General features: G+C 41.2%; 2 protein-coding genes across 8 annotated transcripts in view; one reads left to right on the top strand and one right to left on the bottom strand.

Moving 5' to 3' along the window:
* Nucleotides 1-2,340, bottom strand: part of pip4k2aa (phosphatidylinositol-5-phosphate 4-kinase, type II, alpha a) — a 34,535-nt gene extending 32,195 nt beyond the window's left edge. For 3 of the 5 annotated variants that reach the window (XM_022190006.2, XM_022190005.2, XM_022190008.2), the window contains exon 1: nucleotides 1,233-2,340. In XM_022190006.2, coding sequence (XP_022045698.1) covers nucleotides 1,233-1,373 — 141 coding nt within the window. In that variant the 5' untranslated portion in view covers nucleotides 1,374-2,340. The remainder of the gene's footprint in view (nucleotides 1-1,232) is intronic. The other 2 variants (XM_022190004.2, XM_022190009.2) reach the window with 1 other exon arrangement.
* A 920-nt stretch (nucleotides 2,341-3,260) lies between these two features.
* On the top strand, nucleotides 3,261-11,502 carry armc3 (armadillo repeat containing 3). Of its 3 annotated transcripts, XM_022190002.2 has the most exons (18): nucleotides 3,262-3,373; nucleotides 3,581-3,634; nucleotides 3,790-3,907; nucleotides 4,162-4,287; nucleotides 4,529-4,597; nucleotides 5,094-5,269; nucleotides 5,487-5,681; nucleotides 5,887-6,070; nucleotides 6,228-6,380; nucleotides 6,470-6,578; nucleotides 7,273-7,522; nucleotides 7,820-7,956; nucleotides 8,262-8,430; nucleotides 8,616-8,710; nucleotides 9,879-9,962; nucleotides 10,087-10,254; nucleotides 10,533-10,695; nucleotides 10,921-11,502. In XM_022190002.2, the coding sequence occupies exons 2-18, from the start codon at nucleotides 3,587-3,589 to the stop codon at nucleotides 11,125-11,127; spliced, it is 2,451 nt and encodes an 816-aa protein (XP_022045694.2). In that variant the 5' UTR covers nucleotides 3,262-3,373; nucleotides 3,581-3,586; the 3' UTR covers nucleotides 11,128-11,502. The 3 variants fall into 3 exon arrangements, with proteins under 3 accessions (XP_022045695.2, XP_022045694.2, XP_022045693.2); XM_022190001.2 differs by lacking the exon at nucleotides 3,262-3,373 and having other exon boundaries at nucleotides 3,385-3,634; XM_022190003.2 differs by lacking the exons at nucleotides 3,581-3,634; nucleotides 3,790-3,907 and having other exon boundaries at nucleotides 3,261-3,373.
* Nucleotides 11,503-13,438: the final 1,936 nt, after the last annotated feature.

Raw genomic sequence — 13,438 nt, 5'->3', positions numbered from 1 at the left:
ACTTGATTACTAATGATTGGTCAGTACAGGCCCGTAAAAAAAAATCCCTAACATTTAAGAAAGTGTTTAAGATAGTGTTTAAATCTGACCCATTAACTTCATACCCAATCAATTTTAAAGTACGACTGACATCTGTTATGGATCTATAGTCTAAATATTTACATTTCTCCCAAGATGAATTTTGAAGTCATTTGTCACACTCAGTCGAACCACAGGCAGGGAAGAATAACACGCAAAAAAAACCAAAAACAACAAAAAACAGGAGGAGCAGCAGCAGTCTGTATCAAAGGTCCTACATTGTTTGCTATTTTGTATACACTGCTATACTTTACCATTATTTACAGCATTGTCTGTCCTGTGAGAAATATTTCTTACCAACACATAAATAGAAAATTCTGTTCCTATAAATGCTGCTGCTCCTTTTCTCCTCAGCCCTTTTGGTTATAAGGTTGAAAGGAGTTTGACTCAATTTAAAAACGCCACTTCAGAGTGCTGGCAGCAGACTTGCTTTACTGTATGATTATAAGAAACAAGCTGAGTAAAAGATTAAGGAGTGGCTATATGTTAAGATTAAGTCCGTAAGAACAACGGAACTGAAAGAACTGTGGATTACATGTCTTACTCAGATGACCATCTCTTTGTGTGGTATATTACTGAGTGTAAACCACTGGATAAAGGTTTAATATTTGCGACCTGCTGCCAGAAATACTTGCGTGTCCTCTGTCTGCCAAGTTTGTGCTCTGTCCAGCATATGAGTACTGGCCCAGAGCAAATATTCAGCAAAGGAAGAGAAAGAGAGCAGAGAGCAAAGATAAGCTGTCTTGCATGGGAAGATCTGCTCTCTCATGACACAGAGCCCTAGGAGCTTATCCTGCGTGTGCACAACAGGAAGCCGAAGAAGAGCTCGCTGCTCAAATACTCATACACACGTTTTACTAATGCACACAGCAAAACGGTGAATTAATAATATCTATATCACTGCTGTAACTGCACAGAGGTCACTGAAGCAAACGTCGCTGATGATTTGCTGAAAGAGGACAGCACACTTGCAGCCAGTCGCACAGTTACACTGACAGTATATCCCACCGCTGGACAGCTGTCATATCTTGTTAGTCAATCAACTGCAATAACACAAAGGCTGATAGCTGCAAGTGAGGCTTCATGGAAACACCAAAAGGTCCAAGGGGACTTCACCGTGGATCATCATTGGGAAATTTTAAGGTTTGACTCACCGAATGGTTGACTCCCCACATAAGCACGCTGAGCAGAGGGTCACTGGCACGGAAGAGCTTCACTTTCTGAGCCACGAAGTGTTTTTTCTTGGTCTTCGTTTTGCTCGCAATTGATGCGGCAATGCTGCTCGCCGAAGCCATCTCTAAGCAAACTGGCTGGTTGTTGCAGTCTGTGCGATAATCCCGACAGTGTCTTCCCCTGAAGCTGGCACACCGGCCACCAGCTCACGATTCGGCGATATCAATACTACTCATTTATCCAGCTCGCAAATCAAAGTGCCCCCAATTCTTTTCTTCATTCAGCGTCCCACACAGCTTCACTGACGCTACGGCCCAGCCTCGACAAGGACTAATGTGAGAAAATGCGCTGTGCTTAAGCTAATACTACTGCCCTCCTACACCGTACAGTCCTCCGCTTCCCCCAGCCCACATCATAAGTCTTCCTTCCTTGACTCGGCTGGAGCTCTCCGCACCCCTGCGATGTGAGGTCTCACTGAGCTGGCGCTAGCAGAGCAGAGGAGTTTGCTAGCTAGCGAGCAGCAGCGATAAATTTCGTAAAATAAATAAACGTAGACAACTGGGATAACGGGAAGCCCACTGACAAATGAGAACCCACAGAGGGTGTAGCCTTAAAACAAATTAATAAAATGACACATTAAGGATGCGGAGCGGCTAACTAAACGCTCCGGACTACCAGCTAACATTAGTCCCTCCGACCTTCGTTAGCGAGTCAGCAATGTAGTTAGCAAATGACGGCACAAAGCAGAACGGGACTCCGCTCACCAGCTAGCTACCGTTAGCCTGCAAGCTAACTACTACCATTAGCTAGATGCTCAAAACTAGCAAAGCGACTCAGCCCTCCTCCTACGCGTTTGTGGTTAGTCCGCAGAGATGACAGGGGTGTATCCTGTCATGTCCTTGCCCCGCTTGAATTAAAACACCGAGGAACGGGTATTTCGGCGTAAAATCAACGGGTGGTCAACTCCGGGTGCAGCATTGATGTTCATGTGTGCTGCTGTCAACTGACAGCTCGACGGGATGGGAGGTGACAGCCTGAGCTTTGCAGTGTCTGCCCCGCTGATTCGCTGCAGCTCCCTCCCTCCGCCGGGCCTATGCTACCTTTCTGTGCTTTTAAATAGCACACATGACTCTTTTTATATCAGTCTGCATTAGCATTTAGATTTGAATTTTATACCTACACGTGAAACGTTAGGGATTAATCAGAAATCCCCATTCACTTGATGAGGCGGACGTGTGAGAATGCTTGTTTCTCCTTATTTTATTCCTTATTTTTCGTGCAGCTCGTGTACTAGTAATGCATTAGCAGAAACCTGTCCACCGTCCCGCCATCCCCCATTCTTGGCTTGCTTTAGATGAGATTAATCTCAGGCTCATTTCAGGAAGCAGAGTGATAATGTCCCACACCGCCAGAGGTAATGTCTTTAGAGGTCATTTGGTCTTCTGCTGCACACTGTGCTGTTTCCACTGGCACATTGCTGTGTCAGTATCTCTGTAAAGGAAGGAGGCCTCAATGTGCTGATGCTGTAGCTATATAGCGCATTTGTTTTATGACTCACTCTTCACGGCAGCACATTTATGCCCCAATACTATCCCTACAACCTGCATTCCTTCACGCAGACACCACATTCATTCATGCAATGACCTACACATTTCATTATTCAACATTATCCCTCTGTATTTATTTTTAGTTTTTGATCATTTTGTTGCTGGACCGAATCTCCCTGTTTGTGCAATTTTGAGTTAAATGATTATTAATCGATCAGTAGGTTAAGGACAGCTTTTATTTGTAATTCAGCGTTTCCCTATACACTTTCAGGTTTGCTGTCGTGTACATGCGATGTATAAAAATCAATGAAGTTGTTCCAGCTCCTATACTGTAACTCTTTTTGTCTCGAAAAACGTCTATCTGCATTGCTTTCTGTAACCTTTGGTATAGTTTATCATTAAAATGTTAATATTAACCAATGAAATAATCGTCCAAACCATTATTTAGCCCAACGTGTCACCCGTTGCCTAGCAACGTAGCGTCAACCTCCTTTCCCAAAACACTGAACTTACAGTCCGGTTCCTGTGGCCGCTCCTGATTATAAGCTACTTGTCTCTTAGTTTGGAAAGAAAGGGTAAGTCACAGTGAATATCTGAGATTGTAATGTGTAATTTGGTTGGTCTGGTGAGCGCTATTTGTGAACACTGCTAAGAAGTCGGTTAGCCAGGTTAGGCTGGCAGTTTAACTAGCTAGCATTATGGTCACAGAGCACAGAACTGAGTGCACAGGACAGATACTGAACGACTGTCTGCGATCAAAAACTCTGTTTGGTCACATACAGGACACGATGGAAAAGAAATCGAGGAATAAGAGCGCAACTCCATGCAAGGAAACGGTAGTGTGAAAACACACTGCCCATAGTTTGAACACATACTGTAACCTACTTCCCAGACCTTAGCTCTGTTACAAAGCGTTTGCATCTCTCTCTCTCTCTCTCTCTCTCTCTCTCTCTCTCTCTCTCTCTCTCTCTCTCTCTTCTGACACTCATAGTTGGAAAAAGTACTTGTTGAGAGTAAAACCCCAGCAACAGTAGTGCTGCTGTTGAACTCCCTAGAGGAAGACATCCTCGTTAAAGCATGTGAGGCAATCCATACATTTGCAGAGAAAGGTACACTGCTTACCAATTCTGATGTTATATTTTTGAGCATCCTTGCAGCTGAAAAGCACAAGATTGAACTGTGGTTGACTGTGGTTGTCTGATTTCCTTTTATCTTACACACCTTATTTTAGATTTAAGCTTGTCTTCTTTATGATTCTTCTTTTATCTTCTTATATTGATCTGTAATGAATTATTCAATCATAACTCAAGTCTATCTGGTTCTATCCCCATTTTTTCCTGTTCACTGTCTCCCCTGTTGTTAGGAGATGAAAGCAAAATTTCCCTGCTGGGACTTGGGGCATTGGAGCCTCTCTGCAGGCTCATTACTCACAACAACAAGCTGGTGAGACGCAACGCCTTCATGGCCCTGGGCATCATGGCCACCAACGGTGTGTCAAACCGCTTACATCATAAATGCACCCTCAACTGCAATGACTTTTGTTGGCTTACAAATCAACTTATGCAACTACCTGGCTCGTACAATTGACAGTACAGTTTCCAAATCGTCTATGTAACTAGTTATTAATGATTCAGCAGATGACTTTCTTAAATAACTTGTTTACTTTGGGACTTATGCCTACTTTCATTGACTTGCTAAGTGGTGACTTTGTCTCTTGTTTTGACTGACAGGTGATGTAAAAGGTACTTTGAAAAAATTAGATGCTGTTCCATCCATGGTAGAAAAACTGTCACCTGAAGGTAAGCAAGTCTGACAACAAATCAGACCCAGAAGTAGATGTTTACTGTATATTAGCTTCAAAGCAAAAGATGCTTTAACACTACCGCTTAAAAATTTAGGGTCGCTTACAAATGTCCCTATTTTTGAAAGAAAAGCATTTTTTTCATTGAAGACAGTATTAAATTAATCATAAATACAGTCTAGACCTTGTTAATGTTTTAAATGACTATTCTAGCTGGAAACGTATGATTTTTAATGGAATATCTACATAGGGATACAGAGGCCCATTTCCAGCAACCATCCCTGTTGAAAGGCTAATTGATGATTAGAAAACTCTTGTGCAATTATGCTAGCACATGAATAAAAGTGTGAGTTTTCATGGAAAATCGTTAAATTGCCTGAGTGACCCCAAACTTTTGAAGAGCAGTGTATTTAAATATATATATATGAATATATACACTGCTGTACTATACTATACCATATATTTTAACCTGCTCAATTTTCTCTTTTATTCAGAAGACACAGTTGTTCATGAGTTTGCAACACTGTGTCTGGCTTCTCTGTCAACGGATTTTGTCTGTAAGGCCCAGATCTTTGACAACAAAGGCTTGCTACCTCTAATCCAGCTCTTATCCAGCCCAGACCCAGATGTCATCAAGAACTCGCTAGAGATCATCTTTAACCTAGTTCAGGTGACTCTTTGTTACTTGCCTCGAGGATATTACAAGACTATAAAGTTATACAGCTTATCATTTTAAGCATCATGGTGTTACATTTATTGGCATGCCAAAAGCCACTGAACACATCATTGTTTGTTTTGTGAGGTATAGTCTTAGAATGGGTGAGAAACAAATGATTCAAAAATCCTTGCGATCCTTTTGTAATCTCTGTTGCTCTCTTTGTATGAAGGACTATCAATGCCGCCTGGCAGTTCATAAATTAGGTGGGATTCCTCCGCTCCTGAAGCTGTTGATGTCGGACTTCCCTGTCATTCAAAAACTGGCTTTACAGACACTGCAGAACATCACGACTGATAAAGATACACGGAACACCTTCAGGGAGGAGCAGGGATTTGAGAAGCTCATGGATATCCTTAATAACATGGTAAATGTGAAGAGAGCACATGCTTCACCCTGCTGCTTCATGTTAATCGAGAAGAAAGAATATGGAAACTGCCTATATGTGCATTTTTATGACTGCACTATTAGCTGAAAATGGTGCGCTTATTCTGAACCCTTAATGCATTTTCTGTAGCTTTGAAGCTCTGTGTCCTCTGTATCTTCTGCTCCTGTCTTTTCATTTCTTACAGGACTTCAGTGATCTACATGATGACACGTTACAAGTAGTGGCAAACTGTTTGAGTGACAGTGAGAGTGTCCAGCTGATTCACAACAGTGGAGGGTTGACTAAGTTGATGGAATTCCTCCTCTCCCCCAGCATACCTGAAATCCAGTCCAACACTGTTAAATGTATCACTAGAGTGGCTCAGAGCTGTACGTAGAGAAAATATTTAGAGATAAAGGCTTTCTTTTAACTTTCCAGCAGAAGATCATAGGGTATACAGCATAATATACTCATAATAGCTTTGTGTTTTCTTTGTTTCTACTGACACGTGTGCACATGTTTTTGGGTGCATGCCTGAATGTGTAGCTGAGAGTCGTGAAGTGCTACACAAGCAGGATGTGGAGAAGGTTCTGGTAGAGCTTCTATCTGTGGCTGACATCAAGGTGAAATCATCTACCTGTCAGGCTGTGGCTGCCATGAGCCTCCATCTAGCCAGCAAAGACAGCTTCAGAGACCTGGGTACATACACTACCATTTACTCGACGACCACAACATTGTCACACTCGGCGCAACAAAATGTGAATGAGTTGCATTTCTCTGGTTTTCAGGTGTTATCCCTGCAGTTGTGCAGTTGCTGAGCAGTGAGAACTTGATGCTGAGAGCAGCAGCAACTCATGCCCTGTCTAACCTCACACATAGCAACAAGCGCAACACCTTGTGAGTGACACACAACCCAACTGATCTTCTTCCTCCACCTCAGCATTTCTGTTACTCACAAATATTCTCTTAATCTCGGAACTAATCAAGTCTTAAAACATGTAAATTCCATCCCCGTAGTAAGCAACACAAAAGAAACAGGATAATTTCAAGGTTTTCAAAGTGTGTATTTTACATTGTACTAATAATACGACTACTGTACTGCCAAAGGTGTAAAACTAGGTGGTAAGGTTGCAGTCTTTACAACTAAAGAGGATGCCATTTTAAAGCTGAATAAAATGCCTTCCTTTCCACTATTTCATAAATGATTTATTGTATCATGTGTCTCCACATGGTGCCCTCTCATTGAATCTTTCTACCTCTCTTCTCCCACTTTCTGCACTCTCTGTTCCACATTCTCCAGACAAATCTTCCCTGCGCACATTATCTCTCGCTGTCTGACTTCATATTTCAACATTACTGCTTCCTTCATTGATTGCTAAGGACACATATTTTTTTACCTCTACCTCTTATGTACGATCCCCTCTCTGTTCTTACTTGTTTTGCTTTTCTATCATCTGTACAAATCAGATGAATGAGGCACATGTTACACATTACAGAAATACTGTGCTGAATGCATATATGAATGGCTACATTTATGGTCACCGCTCTATATTTGAGTTAATTGTCCATTCATTTCTATTATGTCTTTAAGGGCAGTGTATGAGGCAGGAGGCCATGAGTTCCTTGTCCAGCAGCTGAATGGAAACTGTCCAAGGACGGTGACCAATTCTGCTGCCACCCTTTGCAACATGGCAGGACAGGAGACCATTCGCAATAGCATCTTGTCACATGGAGCAATGCAGGCTCTGGTGGAGCCGTTAAAGTCCACAGATTCACAGGTTCTCATCAACACTACGCTGTGCCTGTCAGTGCTGGCCCGTGACAAAGAAGCTAGGGCAGAGGTTTGTATTTGCATGTGCTGAATGACTGCTCAGATTGCTAACCTATTCCCATTTTTGCATAGAACAAGATTATTATGAAATCTGGTGTGTAGTTTAAAAGGAAAATATGGGCTAATTTGACTGATTTTACTGAATACTTATCATTACTGCTACTGTCCACTTACCCATTATAAAAACTATGAAACAACAACAACGAAAAAATAATAAAATAAACAAAATGTCTATAATAAATTCTCAAGCTTTCTTTTATATGCTTTGCCTGAGTACCTAAAATGTGTCCCCTGTCCAAAAACATAGCTTCAAAGAGCTGGAGGACTTCAGCCTTTGGTCAACTTGCTGCGTTCCAATCACAAGGAGGTGCTACACAGCGCTTGCATGGCAGTCAGTGTTTGTGCCAGCGATGAGGCAACTGCTGTGGAGATGTGCAAATATGGGTAAGACAAGGAGATGAAAGATAAAAATGAAATAGGAGCATGACTGATAAGGTATGAAATGTATTACTGGAGGGGCATTATTGCACAATGTAATGCAACAGCGTAAGTGTAATGGAGATAACTCAGTGTAGTCTCTTAAATAGCCTCTTGATGGCAGCATAGCGCAGTGATTTTAAATGTGACCAGACACAATGGAATGGGAGATTTTGTCCAAATGCATTTAAAAGGGTTAGTGTGTTTTATATTTATCATCAGTGTCTGACAATGTGTCTTTGCATGTACACCTGTTGTTTTATGCATCTCAGAGCCCTGGAATTCCTTCAGGAAATCAGCCAATCAGTGAATCGTAGGAGCCGTTTCACCAAGCTGGCCATGGTCAGCCTGCTTAACTCCAACTTGTCTGTTAAATACAGCTTAACAGGTCATCTGACCTCCTCTGACATTATTACTGATGGCTTCTATGATGCTGGGAAGGTATGTTATTTATTGGAGTTTTGTTTAGAACTTAGATAAAATTAGATGAAATACTTGCAAATAGTCAGATCTGTTTTAGTAATGTAATCACAACAACAGAATACCTTTCCACCAAGATGTACAAAGTCTAAGTTATTACATGTTAAGGCTTTTGTCTCTCTGTCTCTCTCTTTCTCTCCCCTCAGGCTCGTCCAGGTCAAAGGGTTCTGACTTTAGAGGAACTATCTAAGCAGCCAGTCAACAAGAACCAACCCATTATTGTCATCAACACAGCACCCGAGTATGTATTAAAATATTACACGATGTAATGCGTTAAGAGTAGAATTTTGCTAAAATGGCATACATACAATATAAACTACATTTCTAAGGAGAAATGTGTTTTAGTTTACTGAATAGTGGAATGTAATTATCAATTTTACATCTTCCTCTTTCCAAATTGTTAATCACATGCAAGCTCTGTGTAAACTTGGAAGAAAAGTTTGAACTGTTGAAGATATATGTTGTAATTCCCCAAACTGTTACAATGAAGAGCACCCACCTCACACTAAAAGTAGAGTAAATAGGTAGTACGTTTCCTACGCTACACCACACCATGGTGCTTGTTGGAACAATTTATTGTGGCTATGTGATTACTATCACCCTCCCCTTGTCTGCTCCAATCCAGTGCTCTACTTTTCCTCCGTTCTCTTTTCTTTTTTCCCCTTGTGCACTGTTGCCTTCAGTGTGCCCCAATACCGTGGCCCCACTGGGTAAACGATCCTTTTTTTAAGATGGCAACACACTCAGAGCCTTTGTGTTTAGGCTAATGGACTTCTGAACTTGCACCCACAATCAAAAATGTGCACAGATATGCACACCCATCAAGATGCATGCCAGGATGCCTGCACAAATTATACATGCATGTCTTGTTAAAACACACATAAGCACACATCCCAAAAACAAAACAAAAAAAGCAACACCTTATGTATTAAAGGCTGTACATGCAGGCACTCACTGATGCTTTTGGCATTTTGATGAATTAGCATTGCAAAGGAGAGCAGTACCCCCCGAGGGTACCTTAGGTCCCCCCCGTTTCCACTATGTCTCCCCTTCAGCATGCATGTACACTCATCCCATGCATTCTAAAGCAGTGTGTTATGTAATCCATCGGTGGTCTGATACTTAGCTTTGTGTGACCTAAGTATAACTTTGCAAACCAAAATGCCTTTTAGTAGAATAGGTATCAGTTAATTTCAGTGATGTAGTCACTTCTCATAATAATAACTATTGCATTCTGCAAGTTTACTATAATGAAATAAAGCACATATATATGTATAAAAGCAGACTAACTTCCACTTCAGTGTTACACTCCTCTAAAAAACTGAAAAATAAAAAAACAAAAAGGAAAAATACAATAACATTGCTGTTTTCACTTATCTAAACCTTTCTTTTTTGTGTTACTGTGGCAGTGAGACTGTAGATGTGGCAGAAGAGGAACAGGGCAACCCATCAGAACCTGATACCAGCAGCAAAGGAGGCCATAGGACTCCTAGGTAATTGGGTCTGGGAATGTGTAGAGTGAGGATATTTACCATATGGAACACTGTAATGGTTAATTGTTTTAGTTTCCAAGACAGTGTTTCACATTTGTTTTTAATTTGCTGTCCCTGTGTACAGGAAGAAGAAAGAGGAAGACAAACAGAAATATGAGATGCAGTTTGAGTCCCTTATAGAGAAACCATCTAACACGATAGAAGATGTCTCACTGCAGATTCTAGTTGAGGAGGCCAAAGAATCCATCCTCCGACTGAGCGATGAAAAAGAGCAATATGCCGCTTTGGCCAGGTGACAAATGAATGCTTCTGGCGCATAGCCAACATGCAGAGATGTTATCGCAATTAAATATGAAAAGTTGGAGTCACGAAATGTAATTGAAACTGTATTTGCACAAAACTTATAAAGTGTTCACTAAAAATGACACAGGTGATACGTAACAGCTTTAAACAGACACAGATACACAGCTGACACACAAAAATAAATATTGTGAGAGGTCGGGATGCAAAAGAGACACTCCTAAAAGTTTCTAAGTTGCGATGGCTTCTGTGTGCTTGGTTTTGTGTCAGGCTGGTGAGTGACGTGATGGGTGGAGCAGTGGAGATGGAAAAGTTGCACGAATTCTCTTGGATGCTGCACCTCAGTGAGCTCAAGTTTCAGCTTCAGTCTAATGTTGTTCCCATTGGTTTGATCAAAAAGGGAATCTACTGCCATAGGGCACTTCTGTTTAAGGTACCACTCAACTAGAAATCACACAGCACTTTATTTTTCTCTGCCCTAATGTTACACTTCATTTCATTTTGATGTTCTCTATTCTTCAGTCATTCCTTCCTTTGCAGTCACCAACATTTTCCTTCTAAGCTCTCTCCATTACATAACCTAATTGCTTCCTTGTTTTTCTTTTTCATTCCTGTCTTGTTTCCAAATAATCATACCACATCCTTTTTCACTTTTCAGTGTCTAGCTGATTGCATCGGAATAGGCTGCTCACTTGTCAGGGGTGAGTACAACCGGGCATGGAATGAGGTACTCCTTTTCAATTGGAACGCCTCCAACAATCAGCACTCTTCACAGCCCCGCCACTACATAGTCGACCTCATGCACAAGCCTGGAAGCTTATTGGAGGTCGATACTCCTGCTGCTGTGTGGTACCAGACTATATAGACCAGACCAACACTGTTTGATATAAATACTGTAGAAGGCAATGTTTTGACTTGGAATTTTACAGACATGTACTGTATATAATTGATTTGTTTTGTGTGTGCGTGTGATGTGTGAAGATTGCATAATCATTTATTGTTCACATCACCATGCCTATTGAGTTTCTCAAAGAAAAACATTAATTTAATGTTTGCGGCGTTGTAGAAAAGAGCAATATGGGGACAAACAGTGACTTTATCAATATCAAATTCTGCAAGTTACCATTGTTTAGCAAGTTTTAAGCTTCAAAAAAAGACAGAGAATTGAAAAGAAAATAATATTAGTTACATATTAATTGTTAATTGCTCAAAACTAAATAAAGATTTCTACTCCAGGAAATTTTGAGTGTCAAACCACGTATTTTCTGTCTGCAATCTCATGACCACGGTCATAGGACCACATTTCTAGGACGACTGTTTGTTGCAGCAGCATTACTTACCAAACTTGATGATTGTTAAAGTGAGTTTTATTTCAGCCATAGTTTTCTTTTTTCGTTTTATTTGCCAGTGTTTGTGGGGTAGAAAAGCCAGCTCCCATTTGGAGTAAACATTTAGTTGCCATATAACCTATCCCGAAGTGGAGTTGGTGAAAAACAAAGGTCCTAGAAGTGTGGTCCTACAGCTGTCCTACTTCTTATTGCTTGGGAGACAGTTGGATTTCTGTCATTTAGTCTGGACTAAACAAATAACAGCAGCATAAATCTCAAACGTCATTATGAGGAGTCGGGATTGAAGTTTCTCACTTGATAATGATCAAAACATGAAATTTAAGTCGGTTTAAAGGAATATTCCACCTTAAATCTCTGAATGTTGACCTAAAAGGTTGGTTTCAGGAAATATTCCACCTACAAGGTCCTCACACATCCACCTTAAAGGAACATTCCACCAAAAATCCCTGGACATGCACCTAAAATGTTGGTTTAATGCCATGAGACTTCTCAAACTTCACAGGGTTCTCCAGCCACGAGTAGATCATAAGATCATACTCATCATGGCGTCCGTGTCCAGAGCAGTGATGACATCGTACTGCGTAGTAAGACCCTGGACACAGAGATGGTCCTGAAGTCCGACCACAAGGAGGAGGAGACTCACATCCTCATTGTGGAGGGCTTCCTGCTTCACACCTACAGGCCTTTGATGGACGTGCTAAACCAACGTTACTTTATTTCCATCCCATATGAAGAATGCAAAAAGAGAAGTCGGTTGCAGTTTTCATTTGTAACTTTTCGGTGGCCCCCCCAAAATATCTGTTGTACCCCCCTGTGCCCCCCTACTAAAATTAATCTGGATCGGTCCCTGCTTCAGACCCATCACATCCTGGACACATCTGTTCTAACTCCTCCCCTCTGGTGGGCGATACAGAGCACTGAACGCCAAAACAATCGGCCACAAGAACAGCTTCTTCCTACATGGTCATCACTCTCATTAACATTTAAGTCTGGAGCAACTCGCTGCTGCTTCACTACATCAACATCAACCTGTATATAAGTTGTCAGTTACTGTGTATTCTTTGTTTATTAACTGTATCTGCACTGGCCTTTGGTTCACTGTAATTTTGCACTTTTACCCCAGGTCCATTTAAAACATGCTCTTTTACACACACATGTAGCTGAGCATAATAGTTTAACATTTGTTTGACCTCTGTAACCTGTTGCACTTGTTTAATACCATATTCATTCTGTTTTTTGTATGTATGCTATGAGACATAAGTAAACACTCATGTCAGTTTCTTGTATGTTTTCAAATATTTAACCAAAAAAAGCTGAATCTGATTCTAATTCAATACTGGTCTGAACATCCTTTCTCAGAAAACTTTTAGCATCTAAACAATATTATAGATCTGCAGCAGAGGAGACTGCAGTTTCTATGCAAATAGTACTTTGTAACAAGTCAGTTATGATTCTAAAGGTTTATTACTCTCAAATAATACTTTCTAAAGAACAAGTTAAGACTGTAAAGGTTTTCTCCAGCCATAGTTCTTTTTTTTCTCCCACTAGTACTTGTGGGCTTGAAAAGCTAGCTACTATTTGGGTTACACAAGTGGTTGCCATGTTGTTGGGCACAAAATAGAGCTAATGAATGATAAGGGTCCTAGAAGTGTGGCTGTGAAAGCGCAGCCTCCTCTGCAGCAGACCAATGAGACACATCCATCCATCCATCCATCCATCCATCCATTCTCTACACACCGCTTTATCCTCACTAGGGTTGTGGGGGGTGCTGGAGCCTATCCCAGCTGACTCGGGCGAAGGCAGGGGACACCCTTGACAGGTCACCAG

The sequence above is a fragment of the Acanthochromis polyacanthus genome, chromosome 20, assembly GCF_021347895.1.
Source record: "Acanthochromis polyacanthus isolate Apoly-LR-REF ecotype Palm Island chromosome 20, KAUST_Apoly_ChrSc, whole genome shotgun sequence".
In the NCBI taxonomy this organism is placed as follows: Eukaryota; Metazoa; Chordata; class Actinopteri; family Pomacentridae; genus Acanthochromis; species Acanthochromis polyacanthus.
The sequence above is the reverse complement of the archived record's forward strand: the minus strand, read 5'-3'. Positions and strand labels throughout refer to the sequence as shown.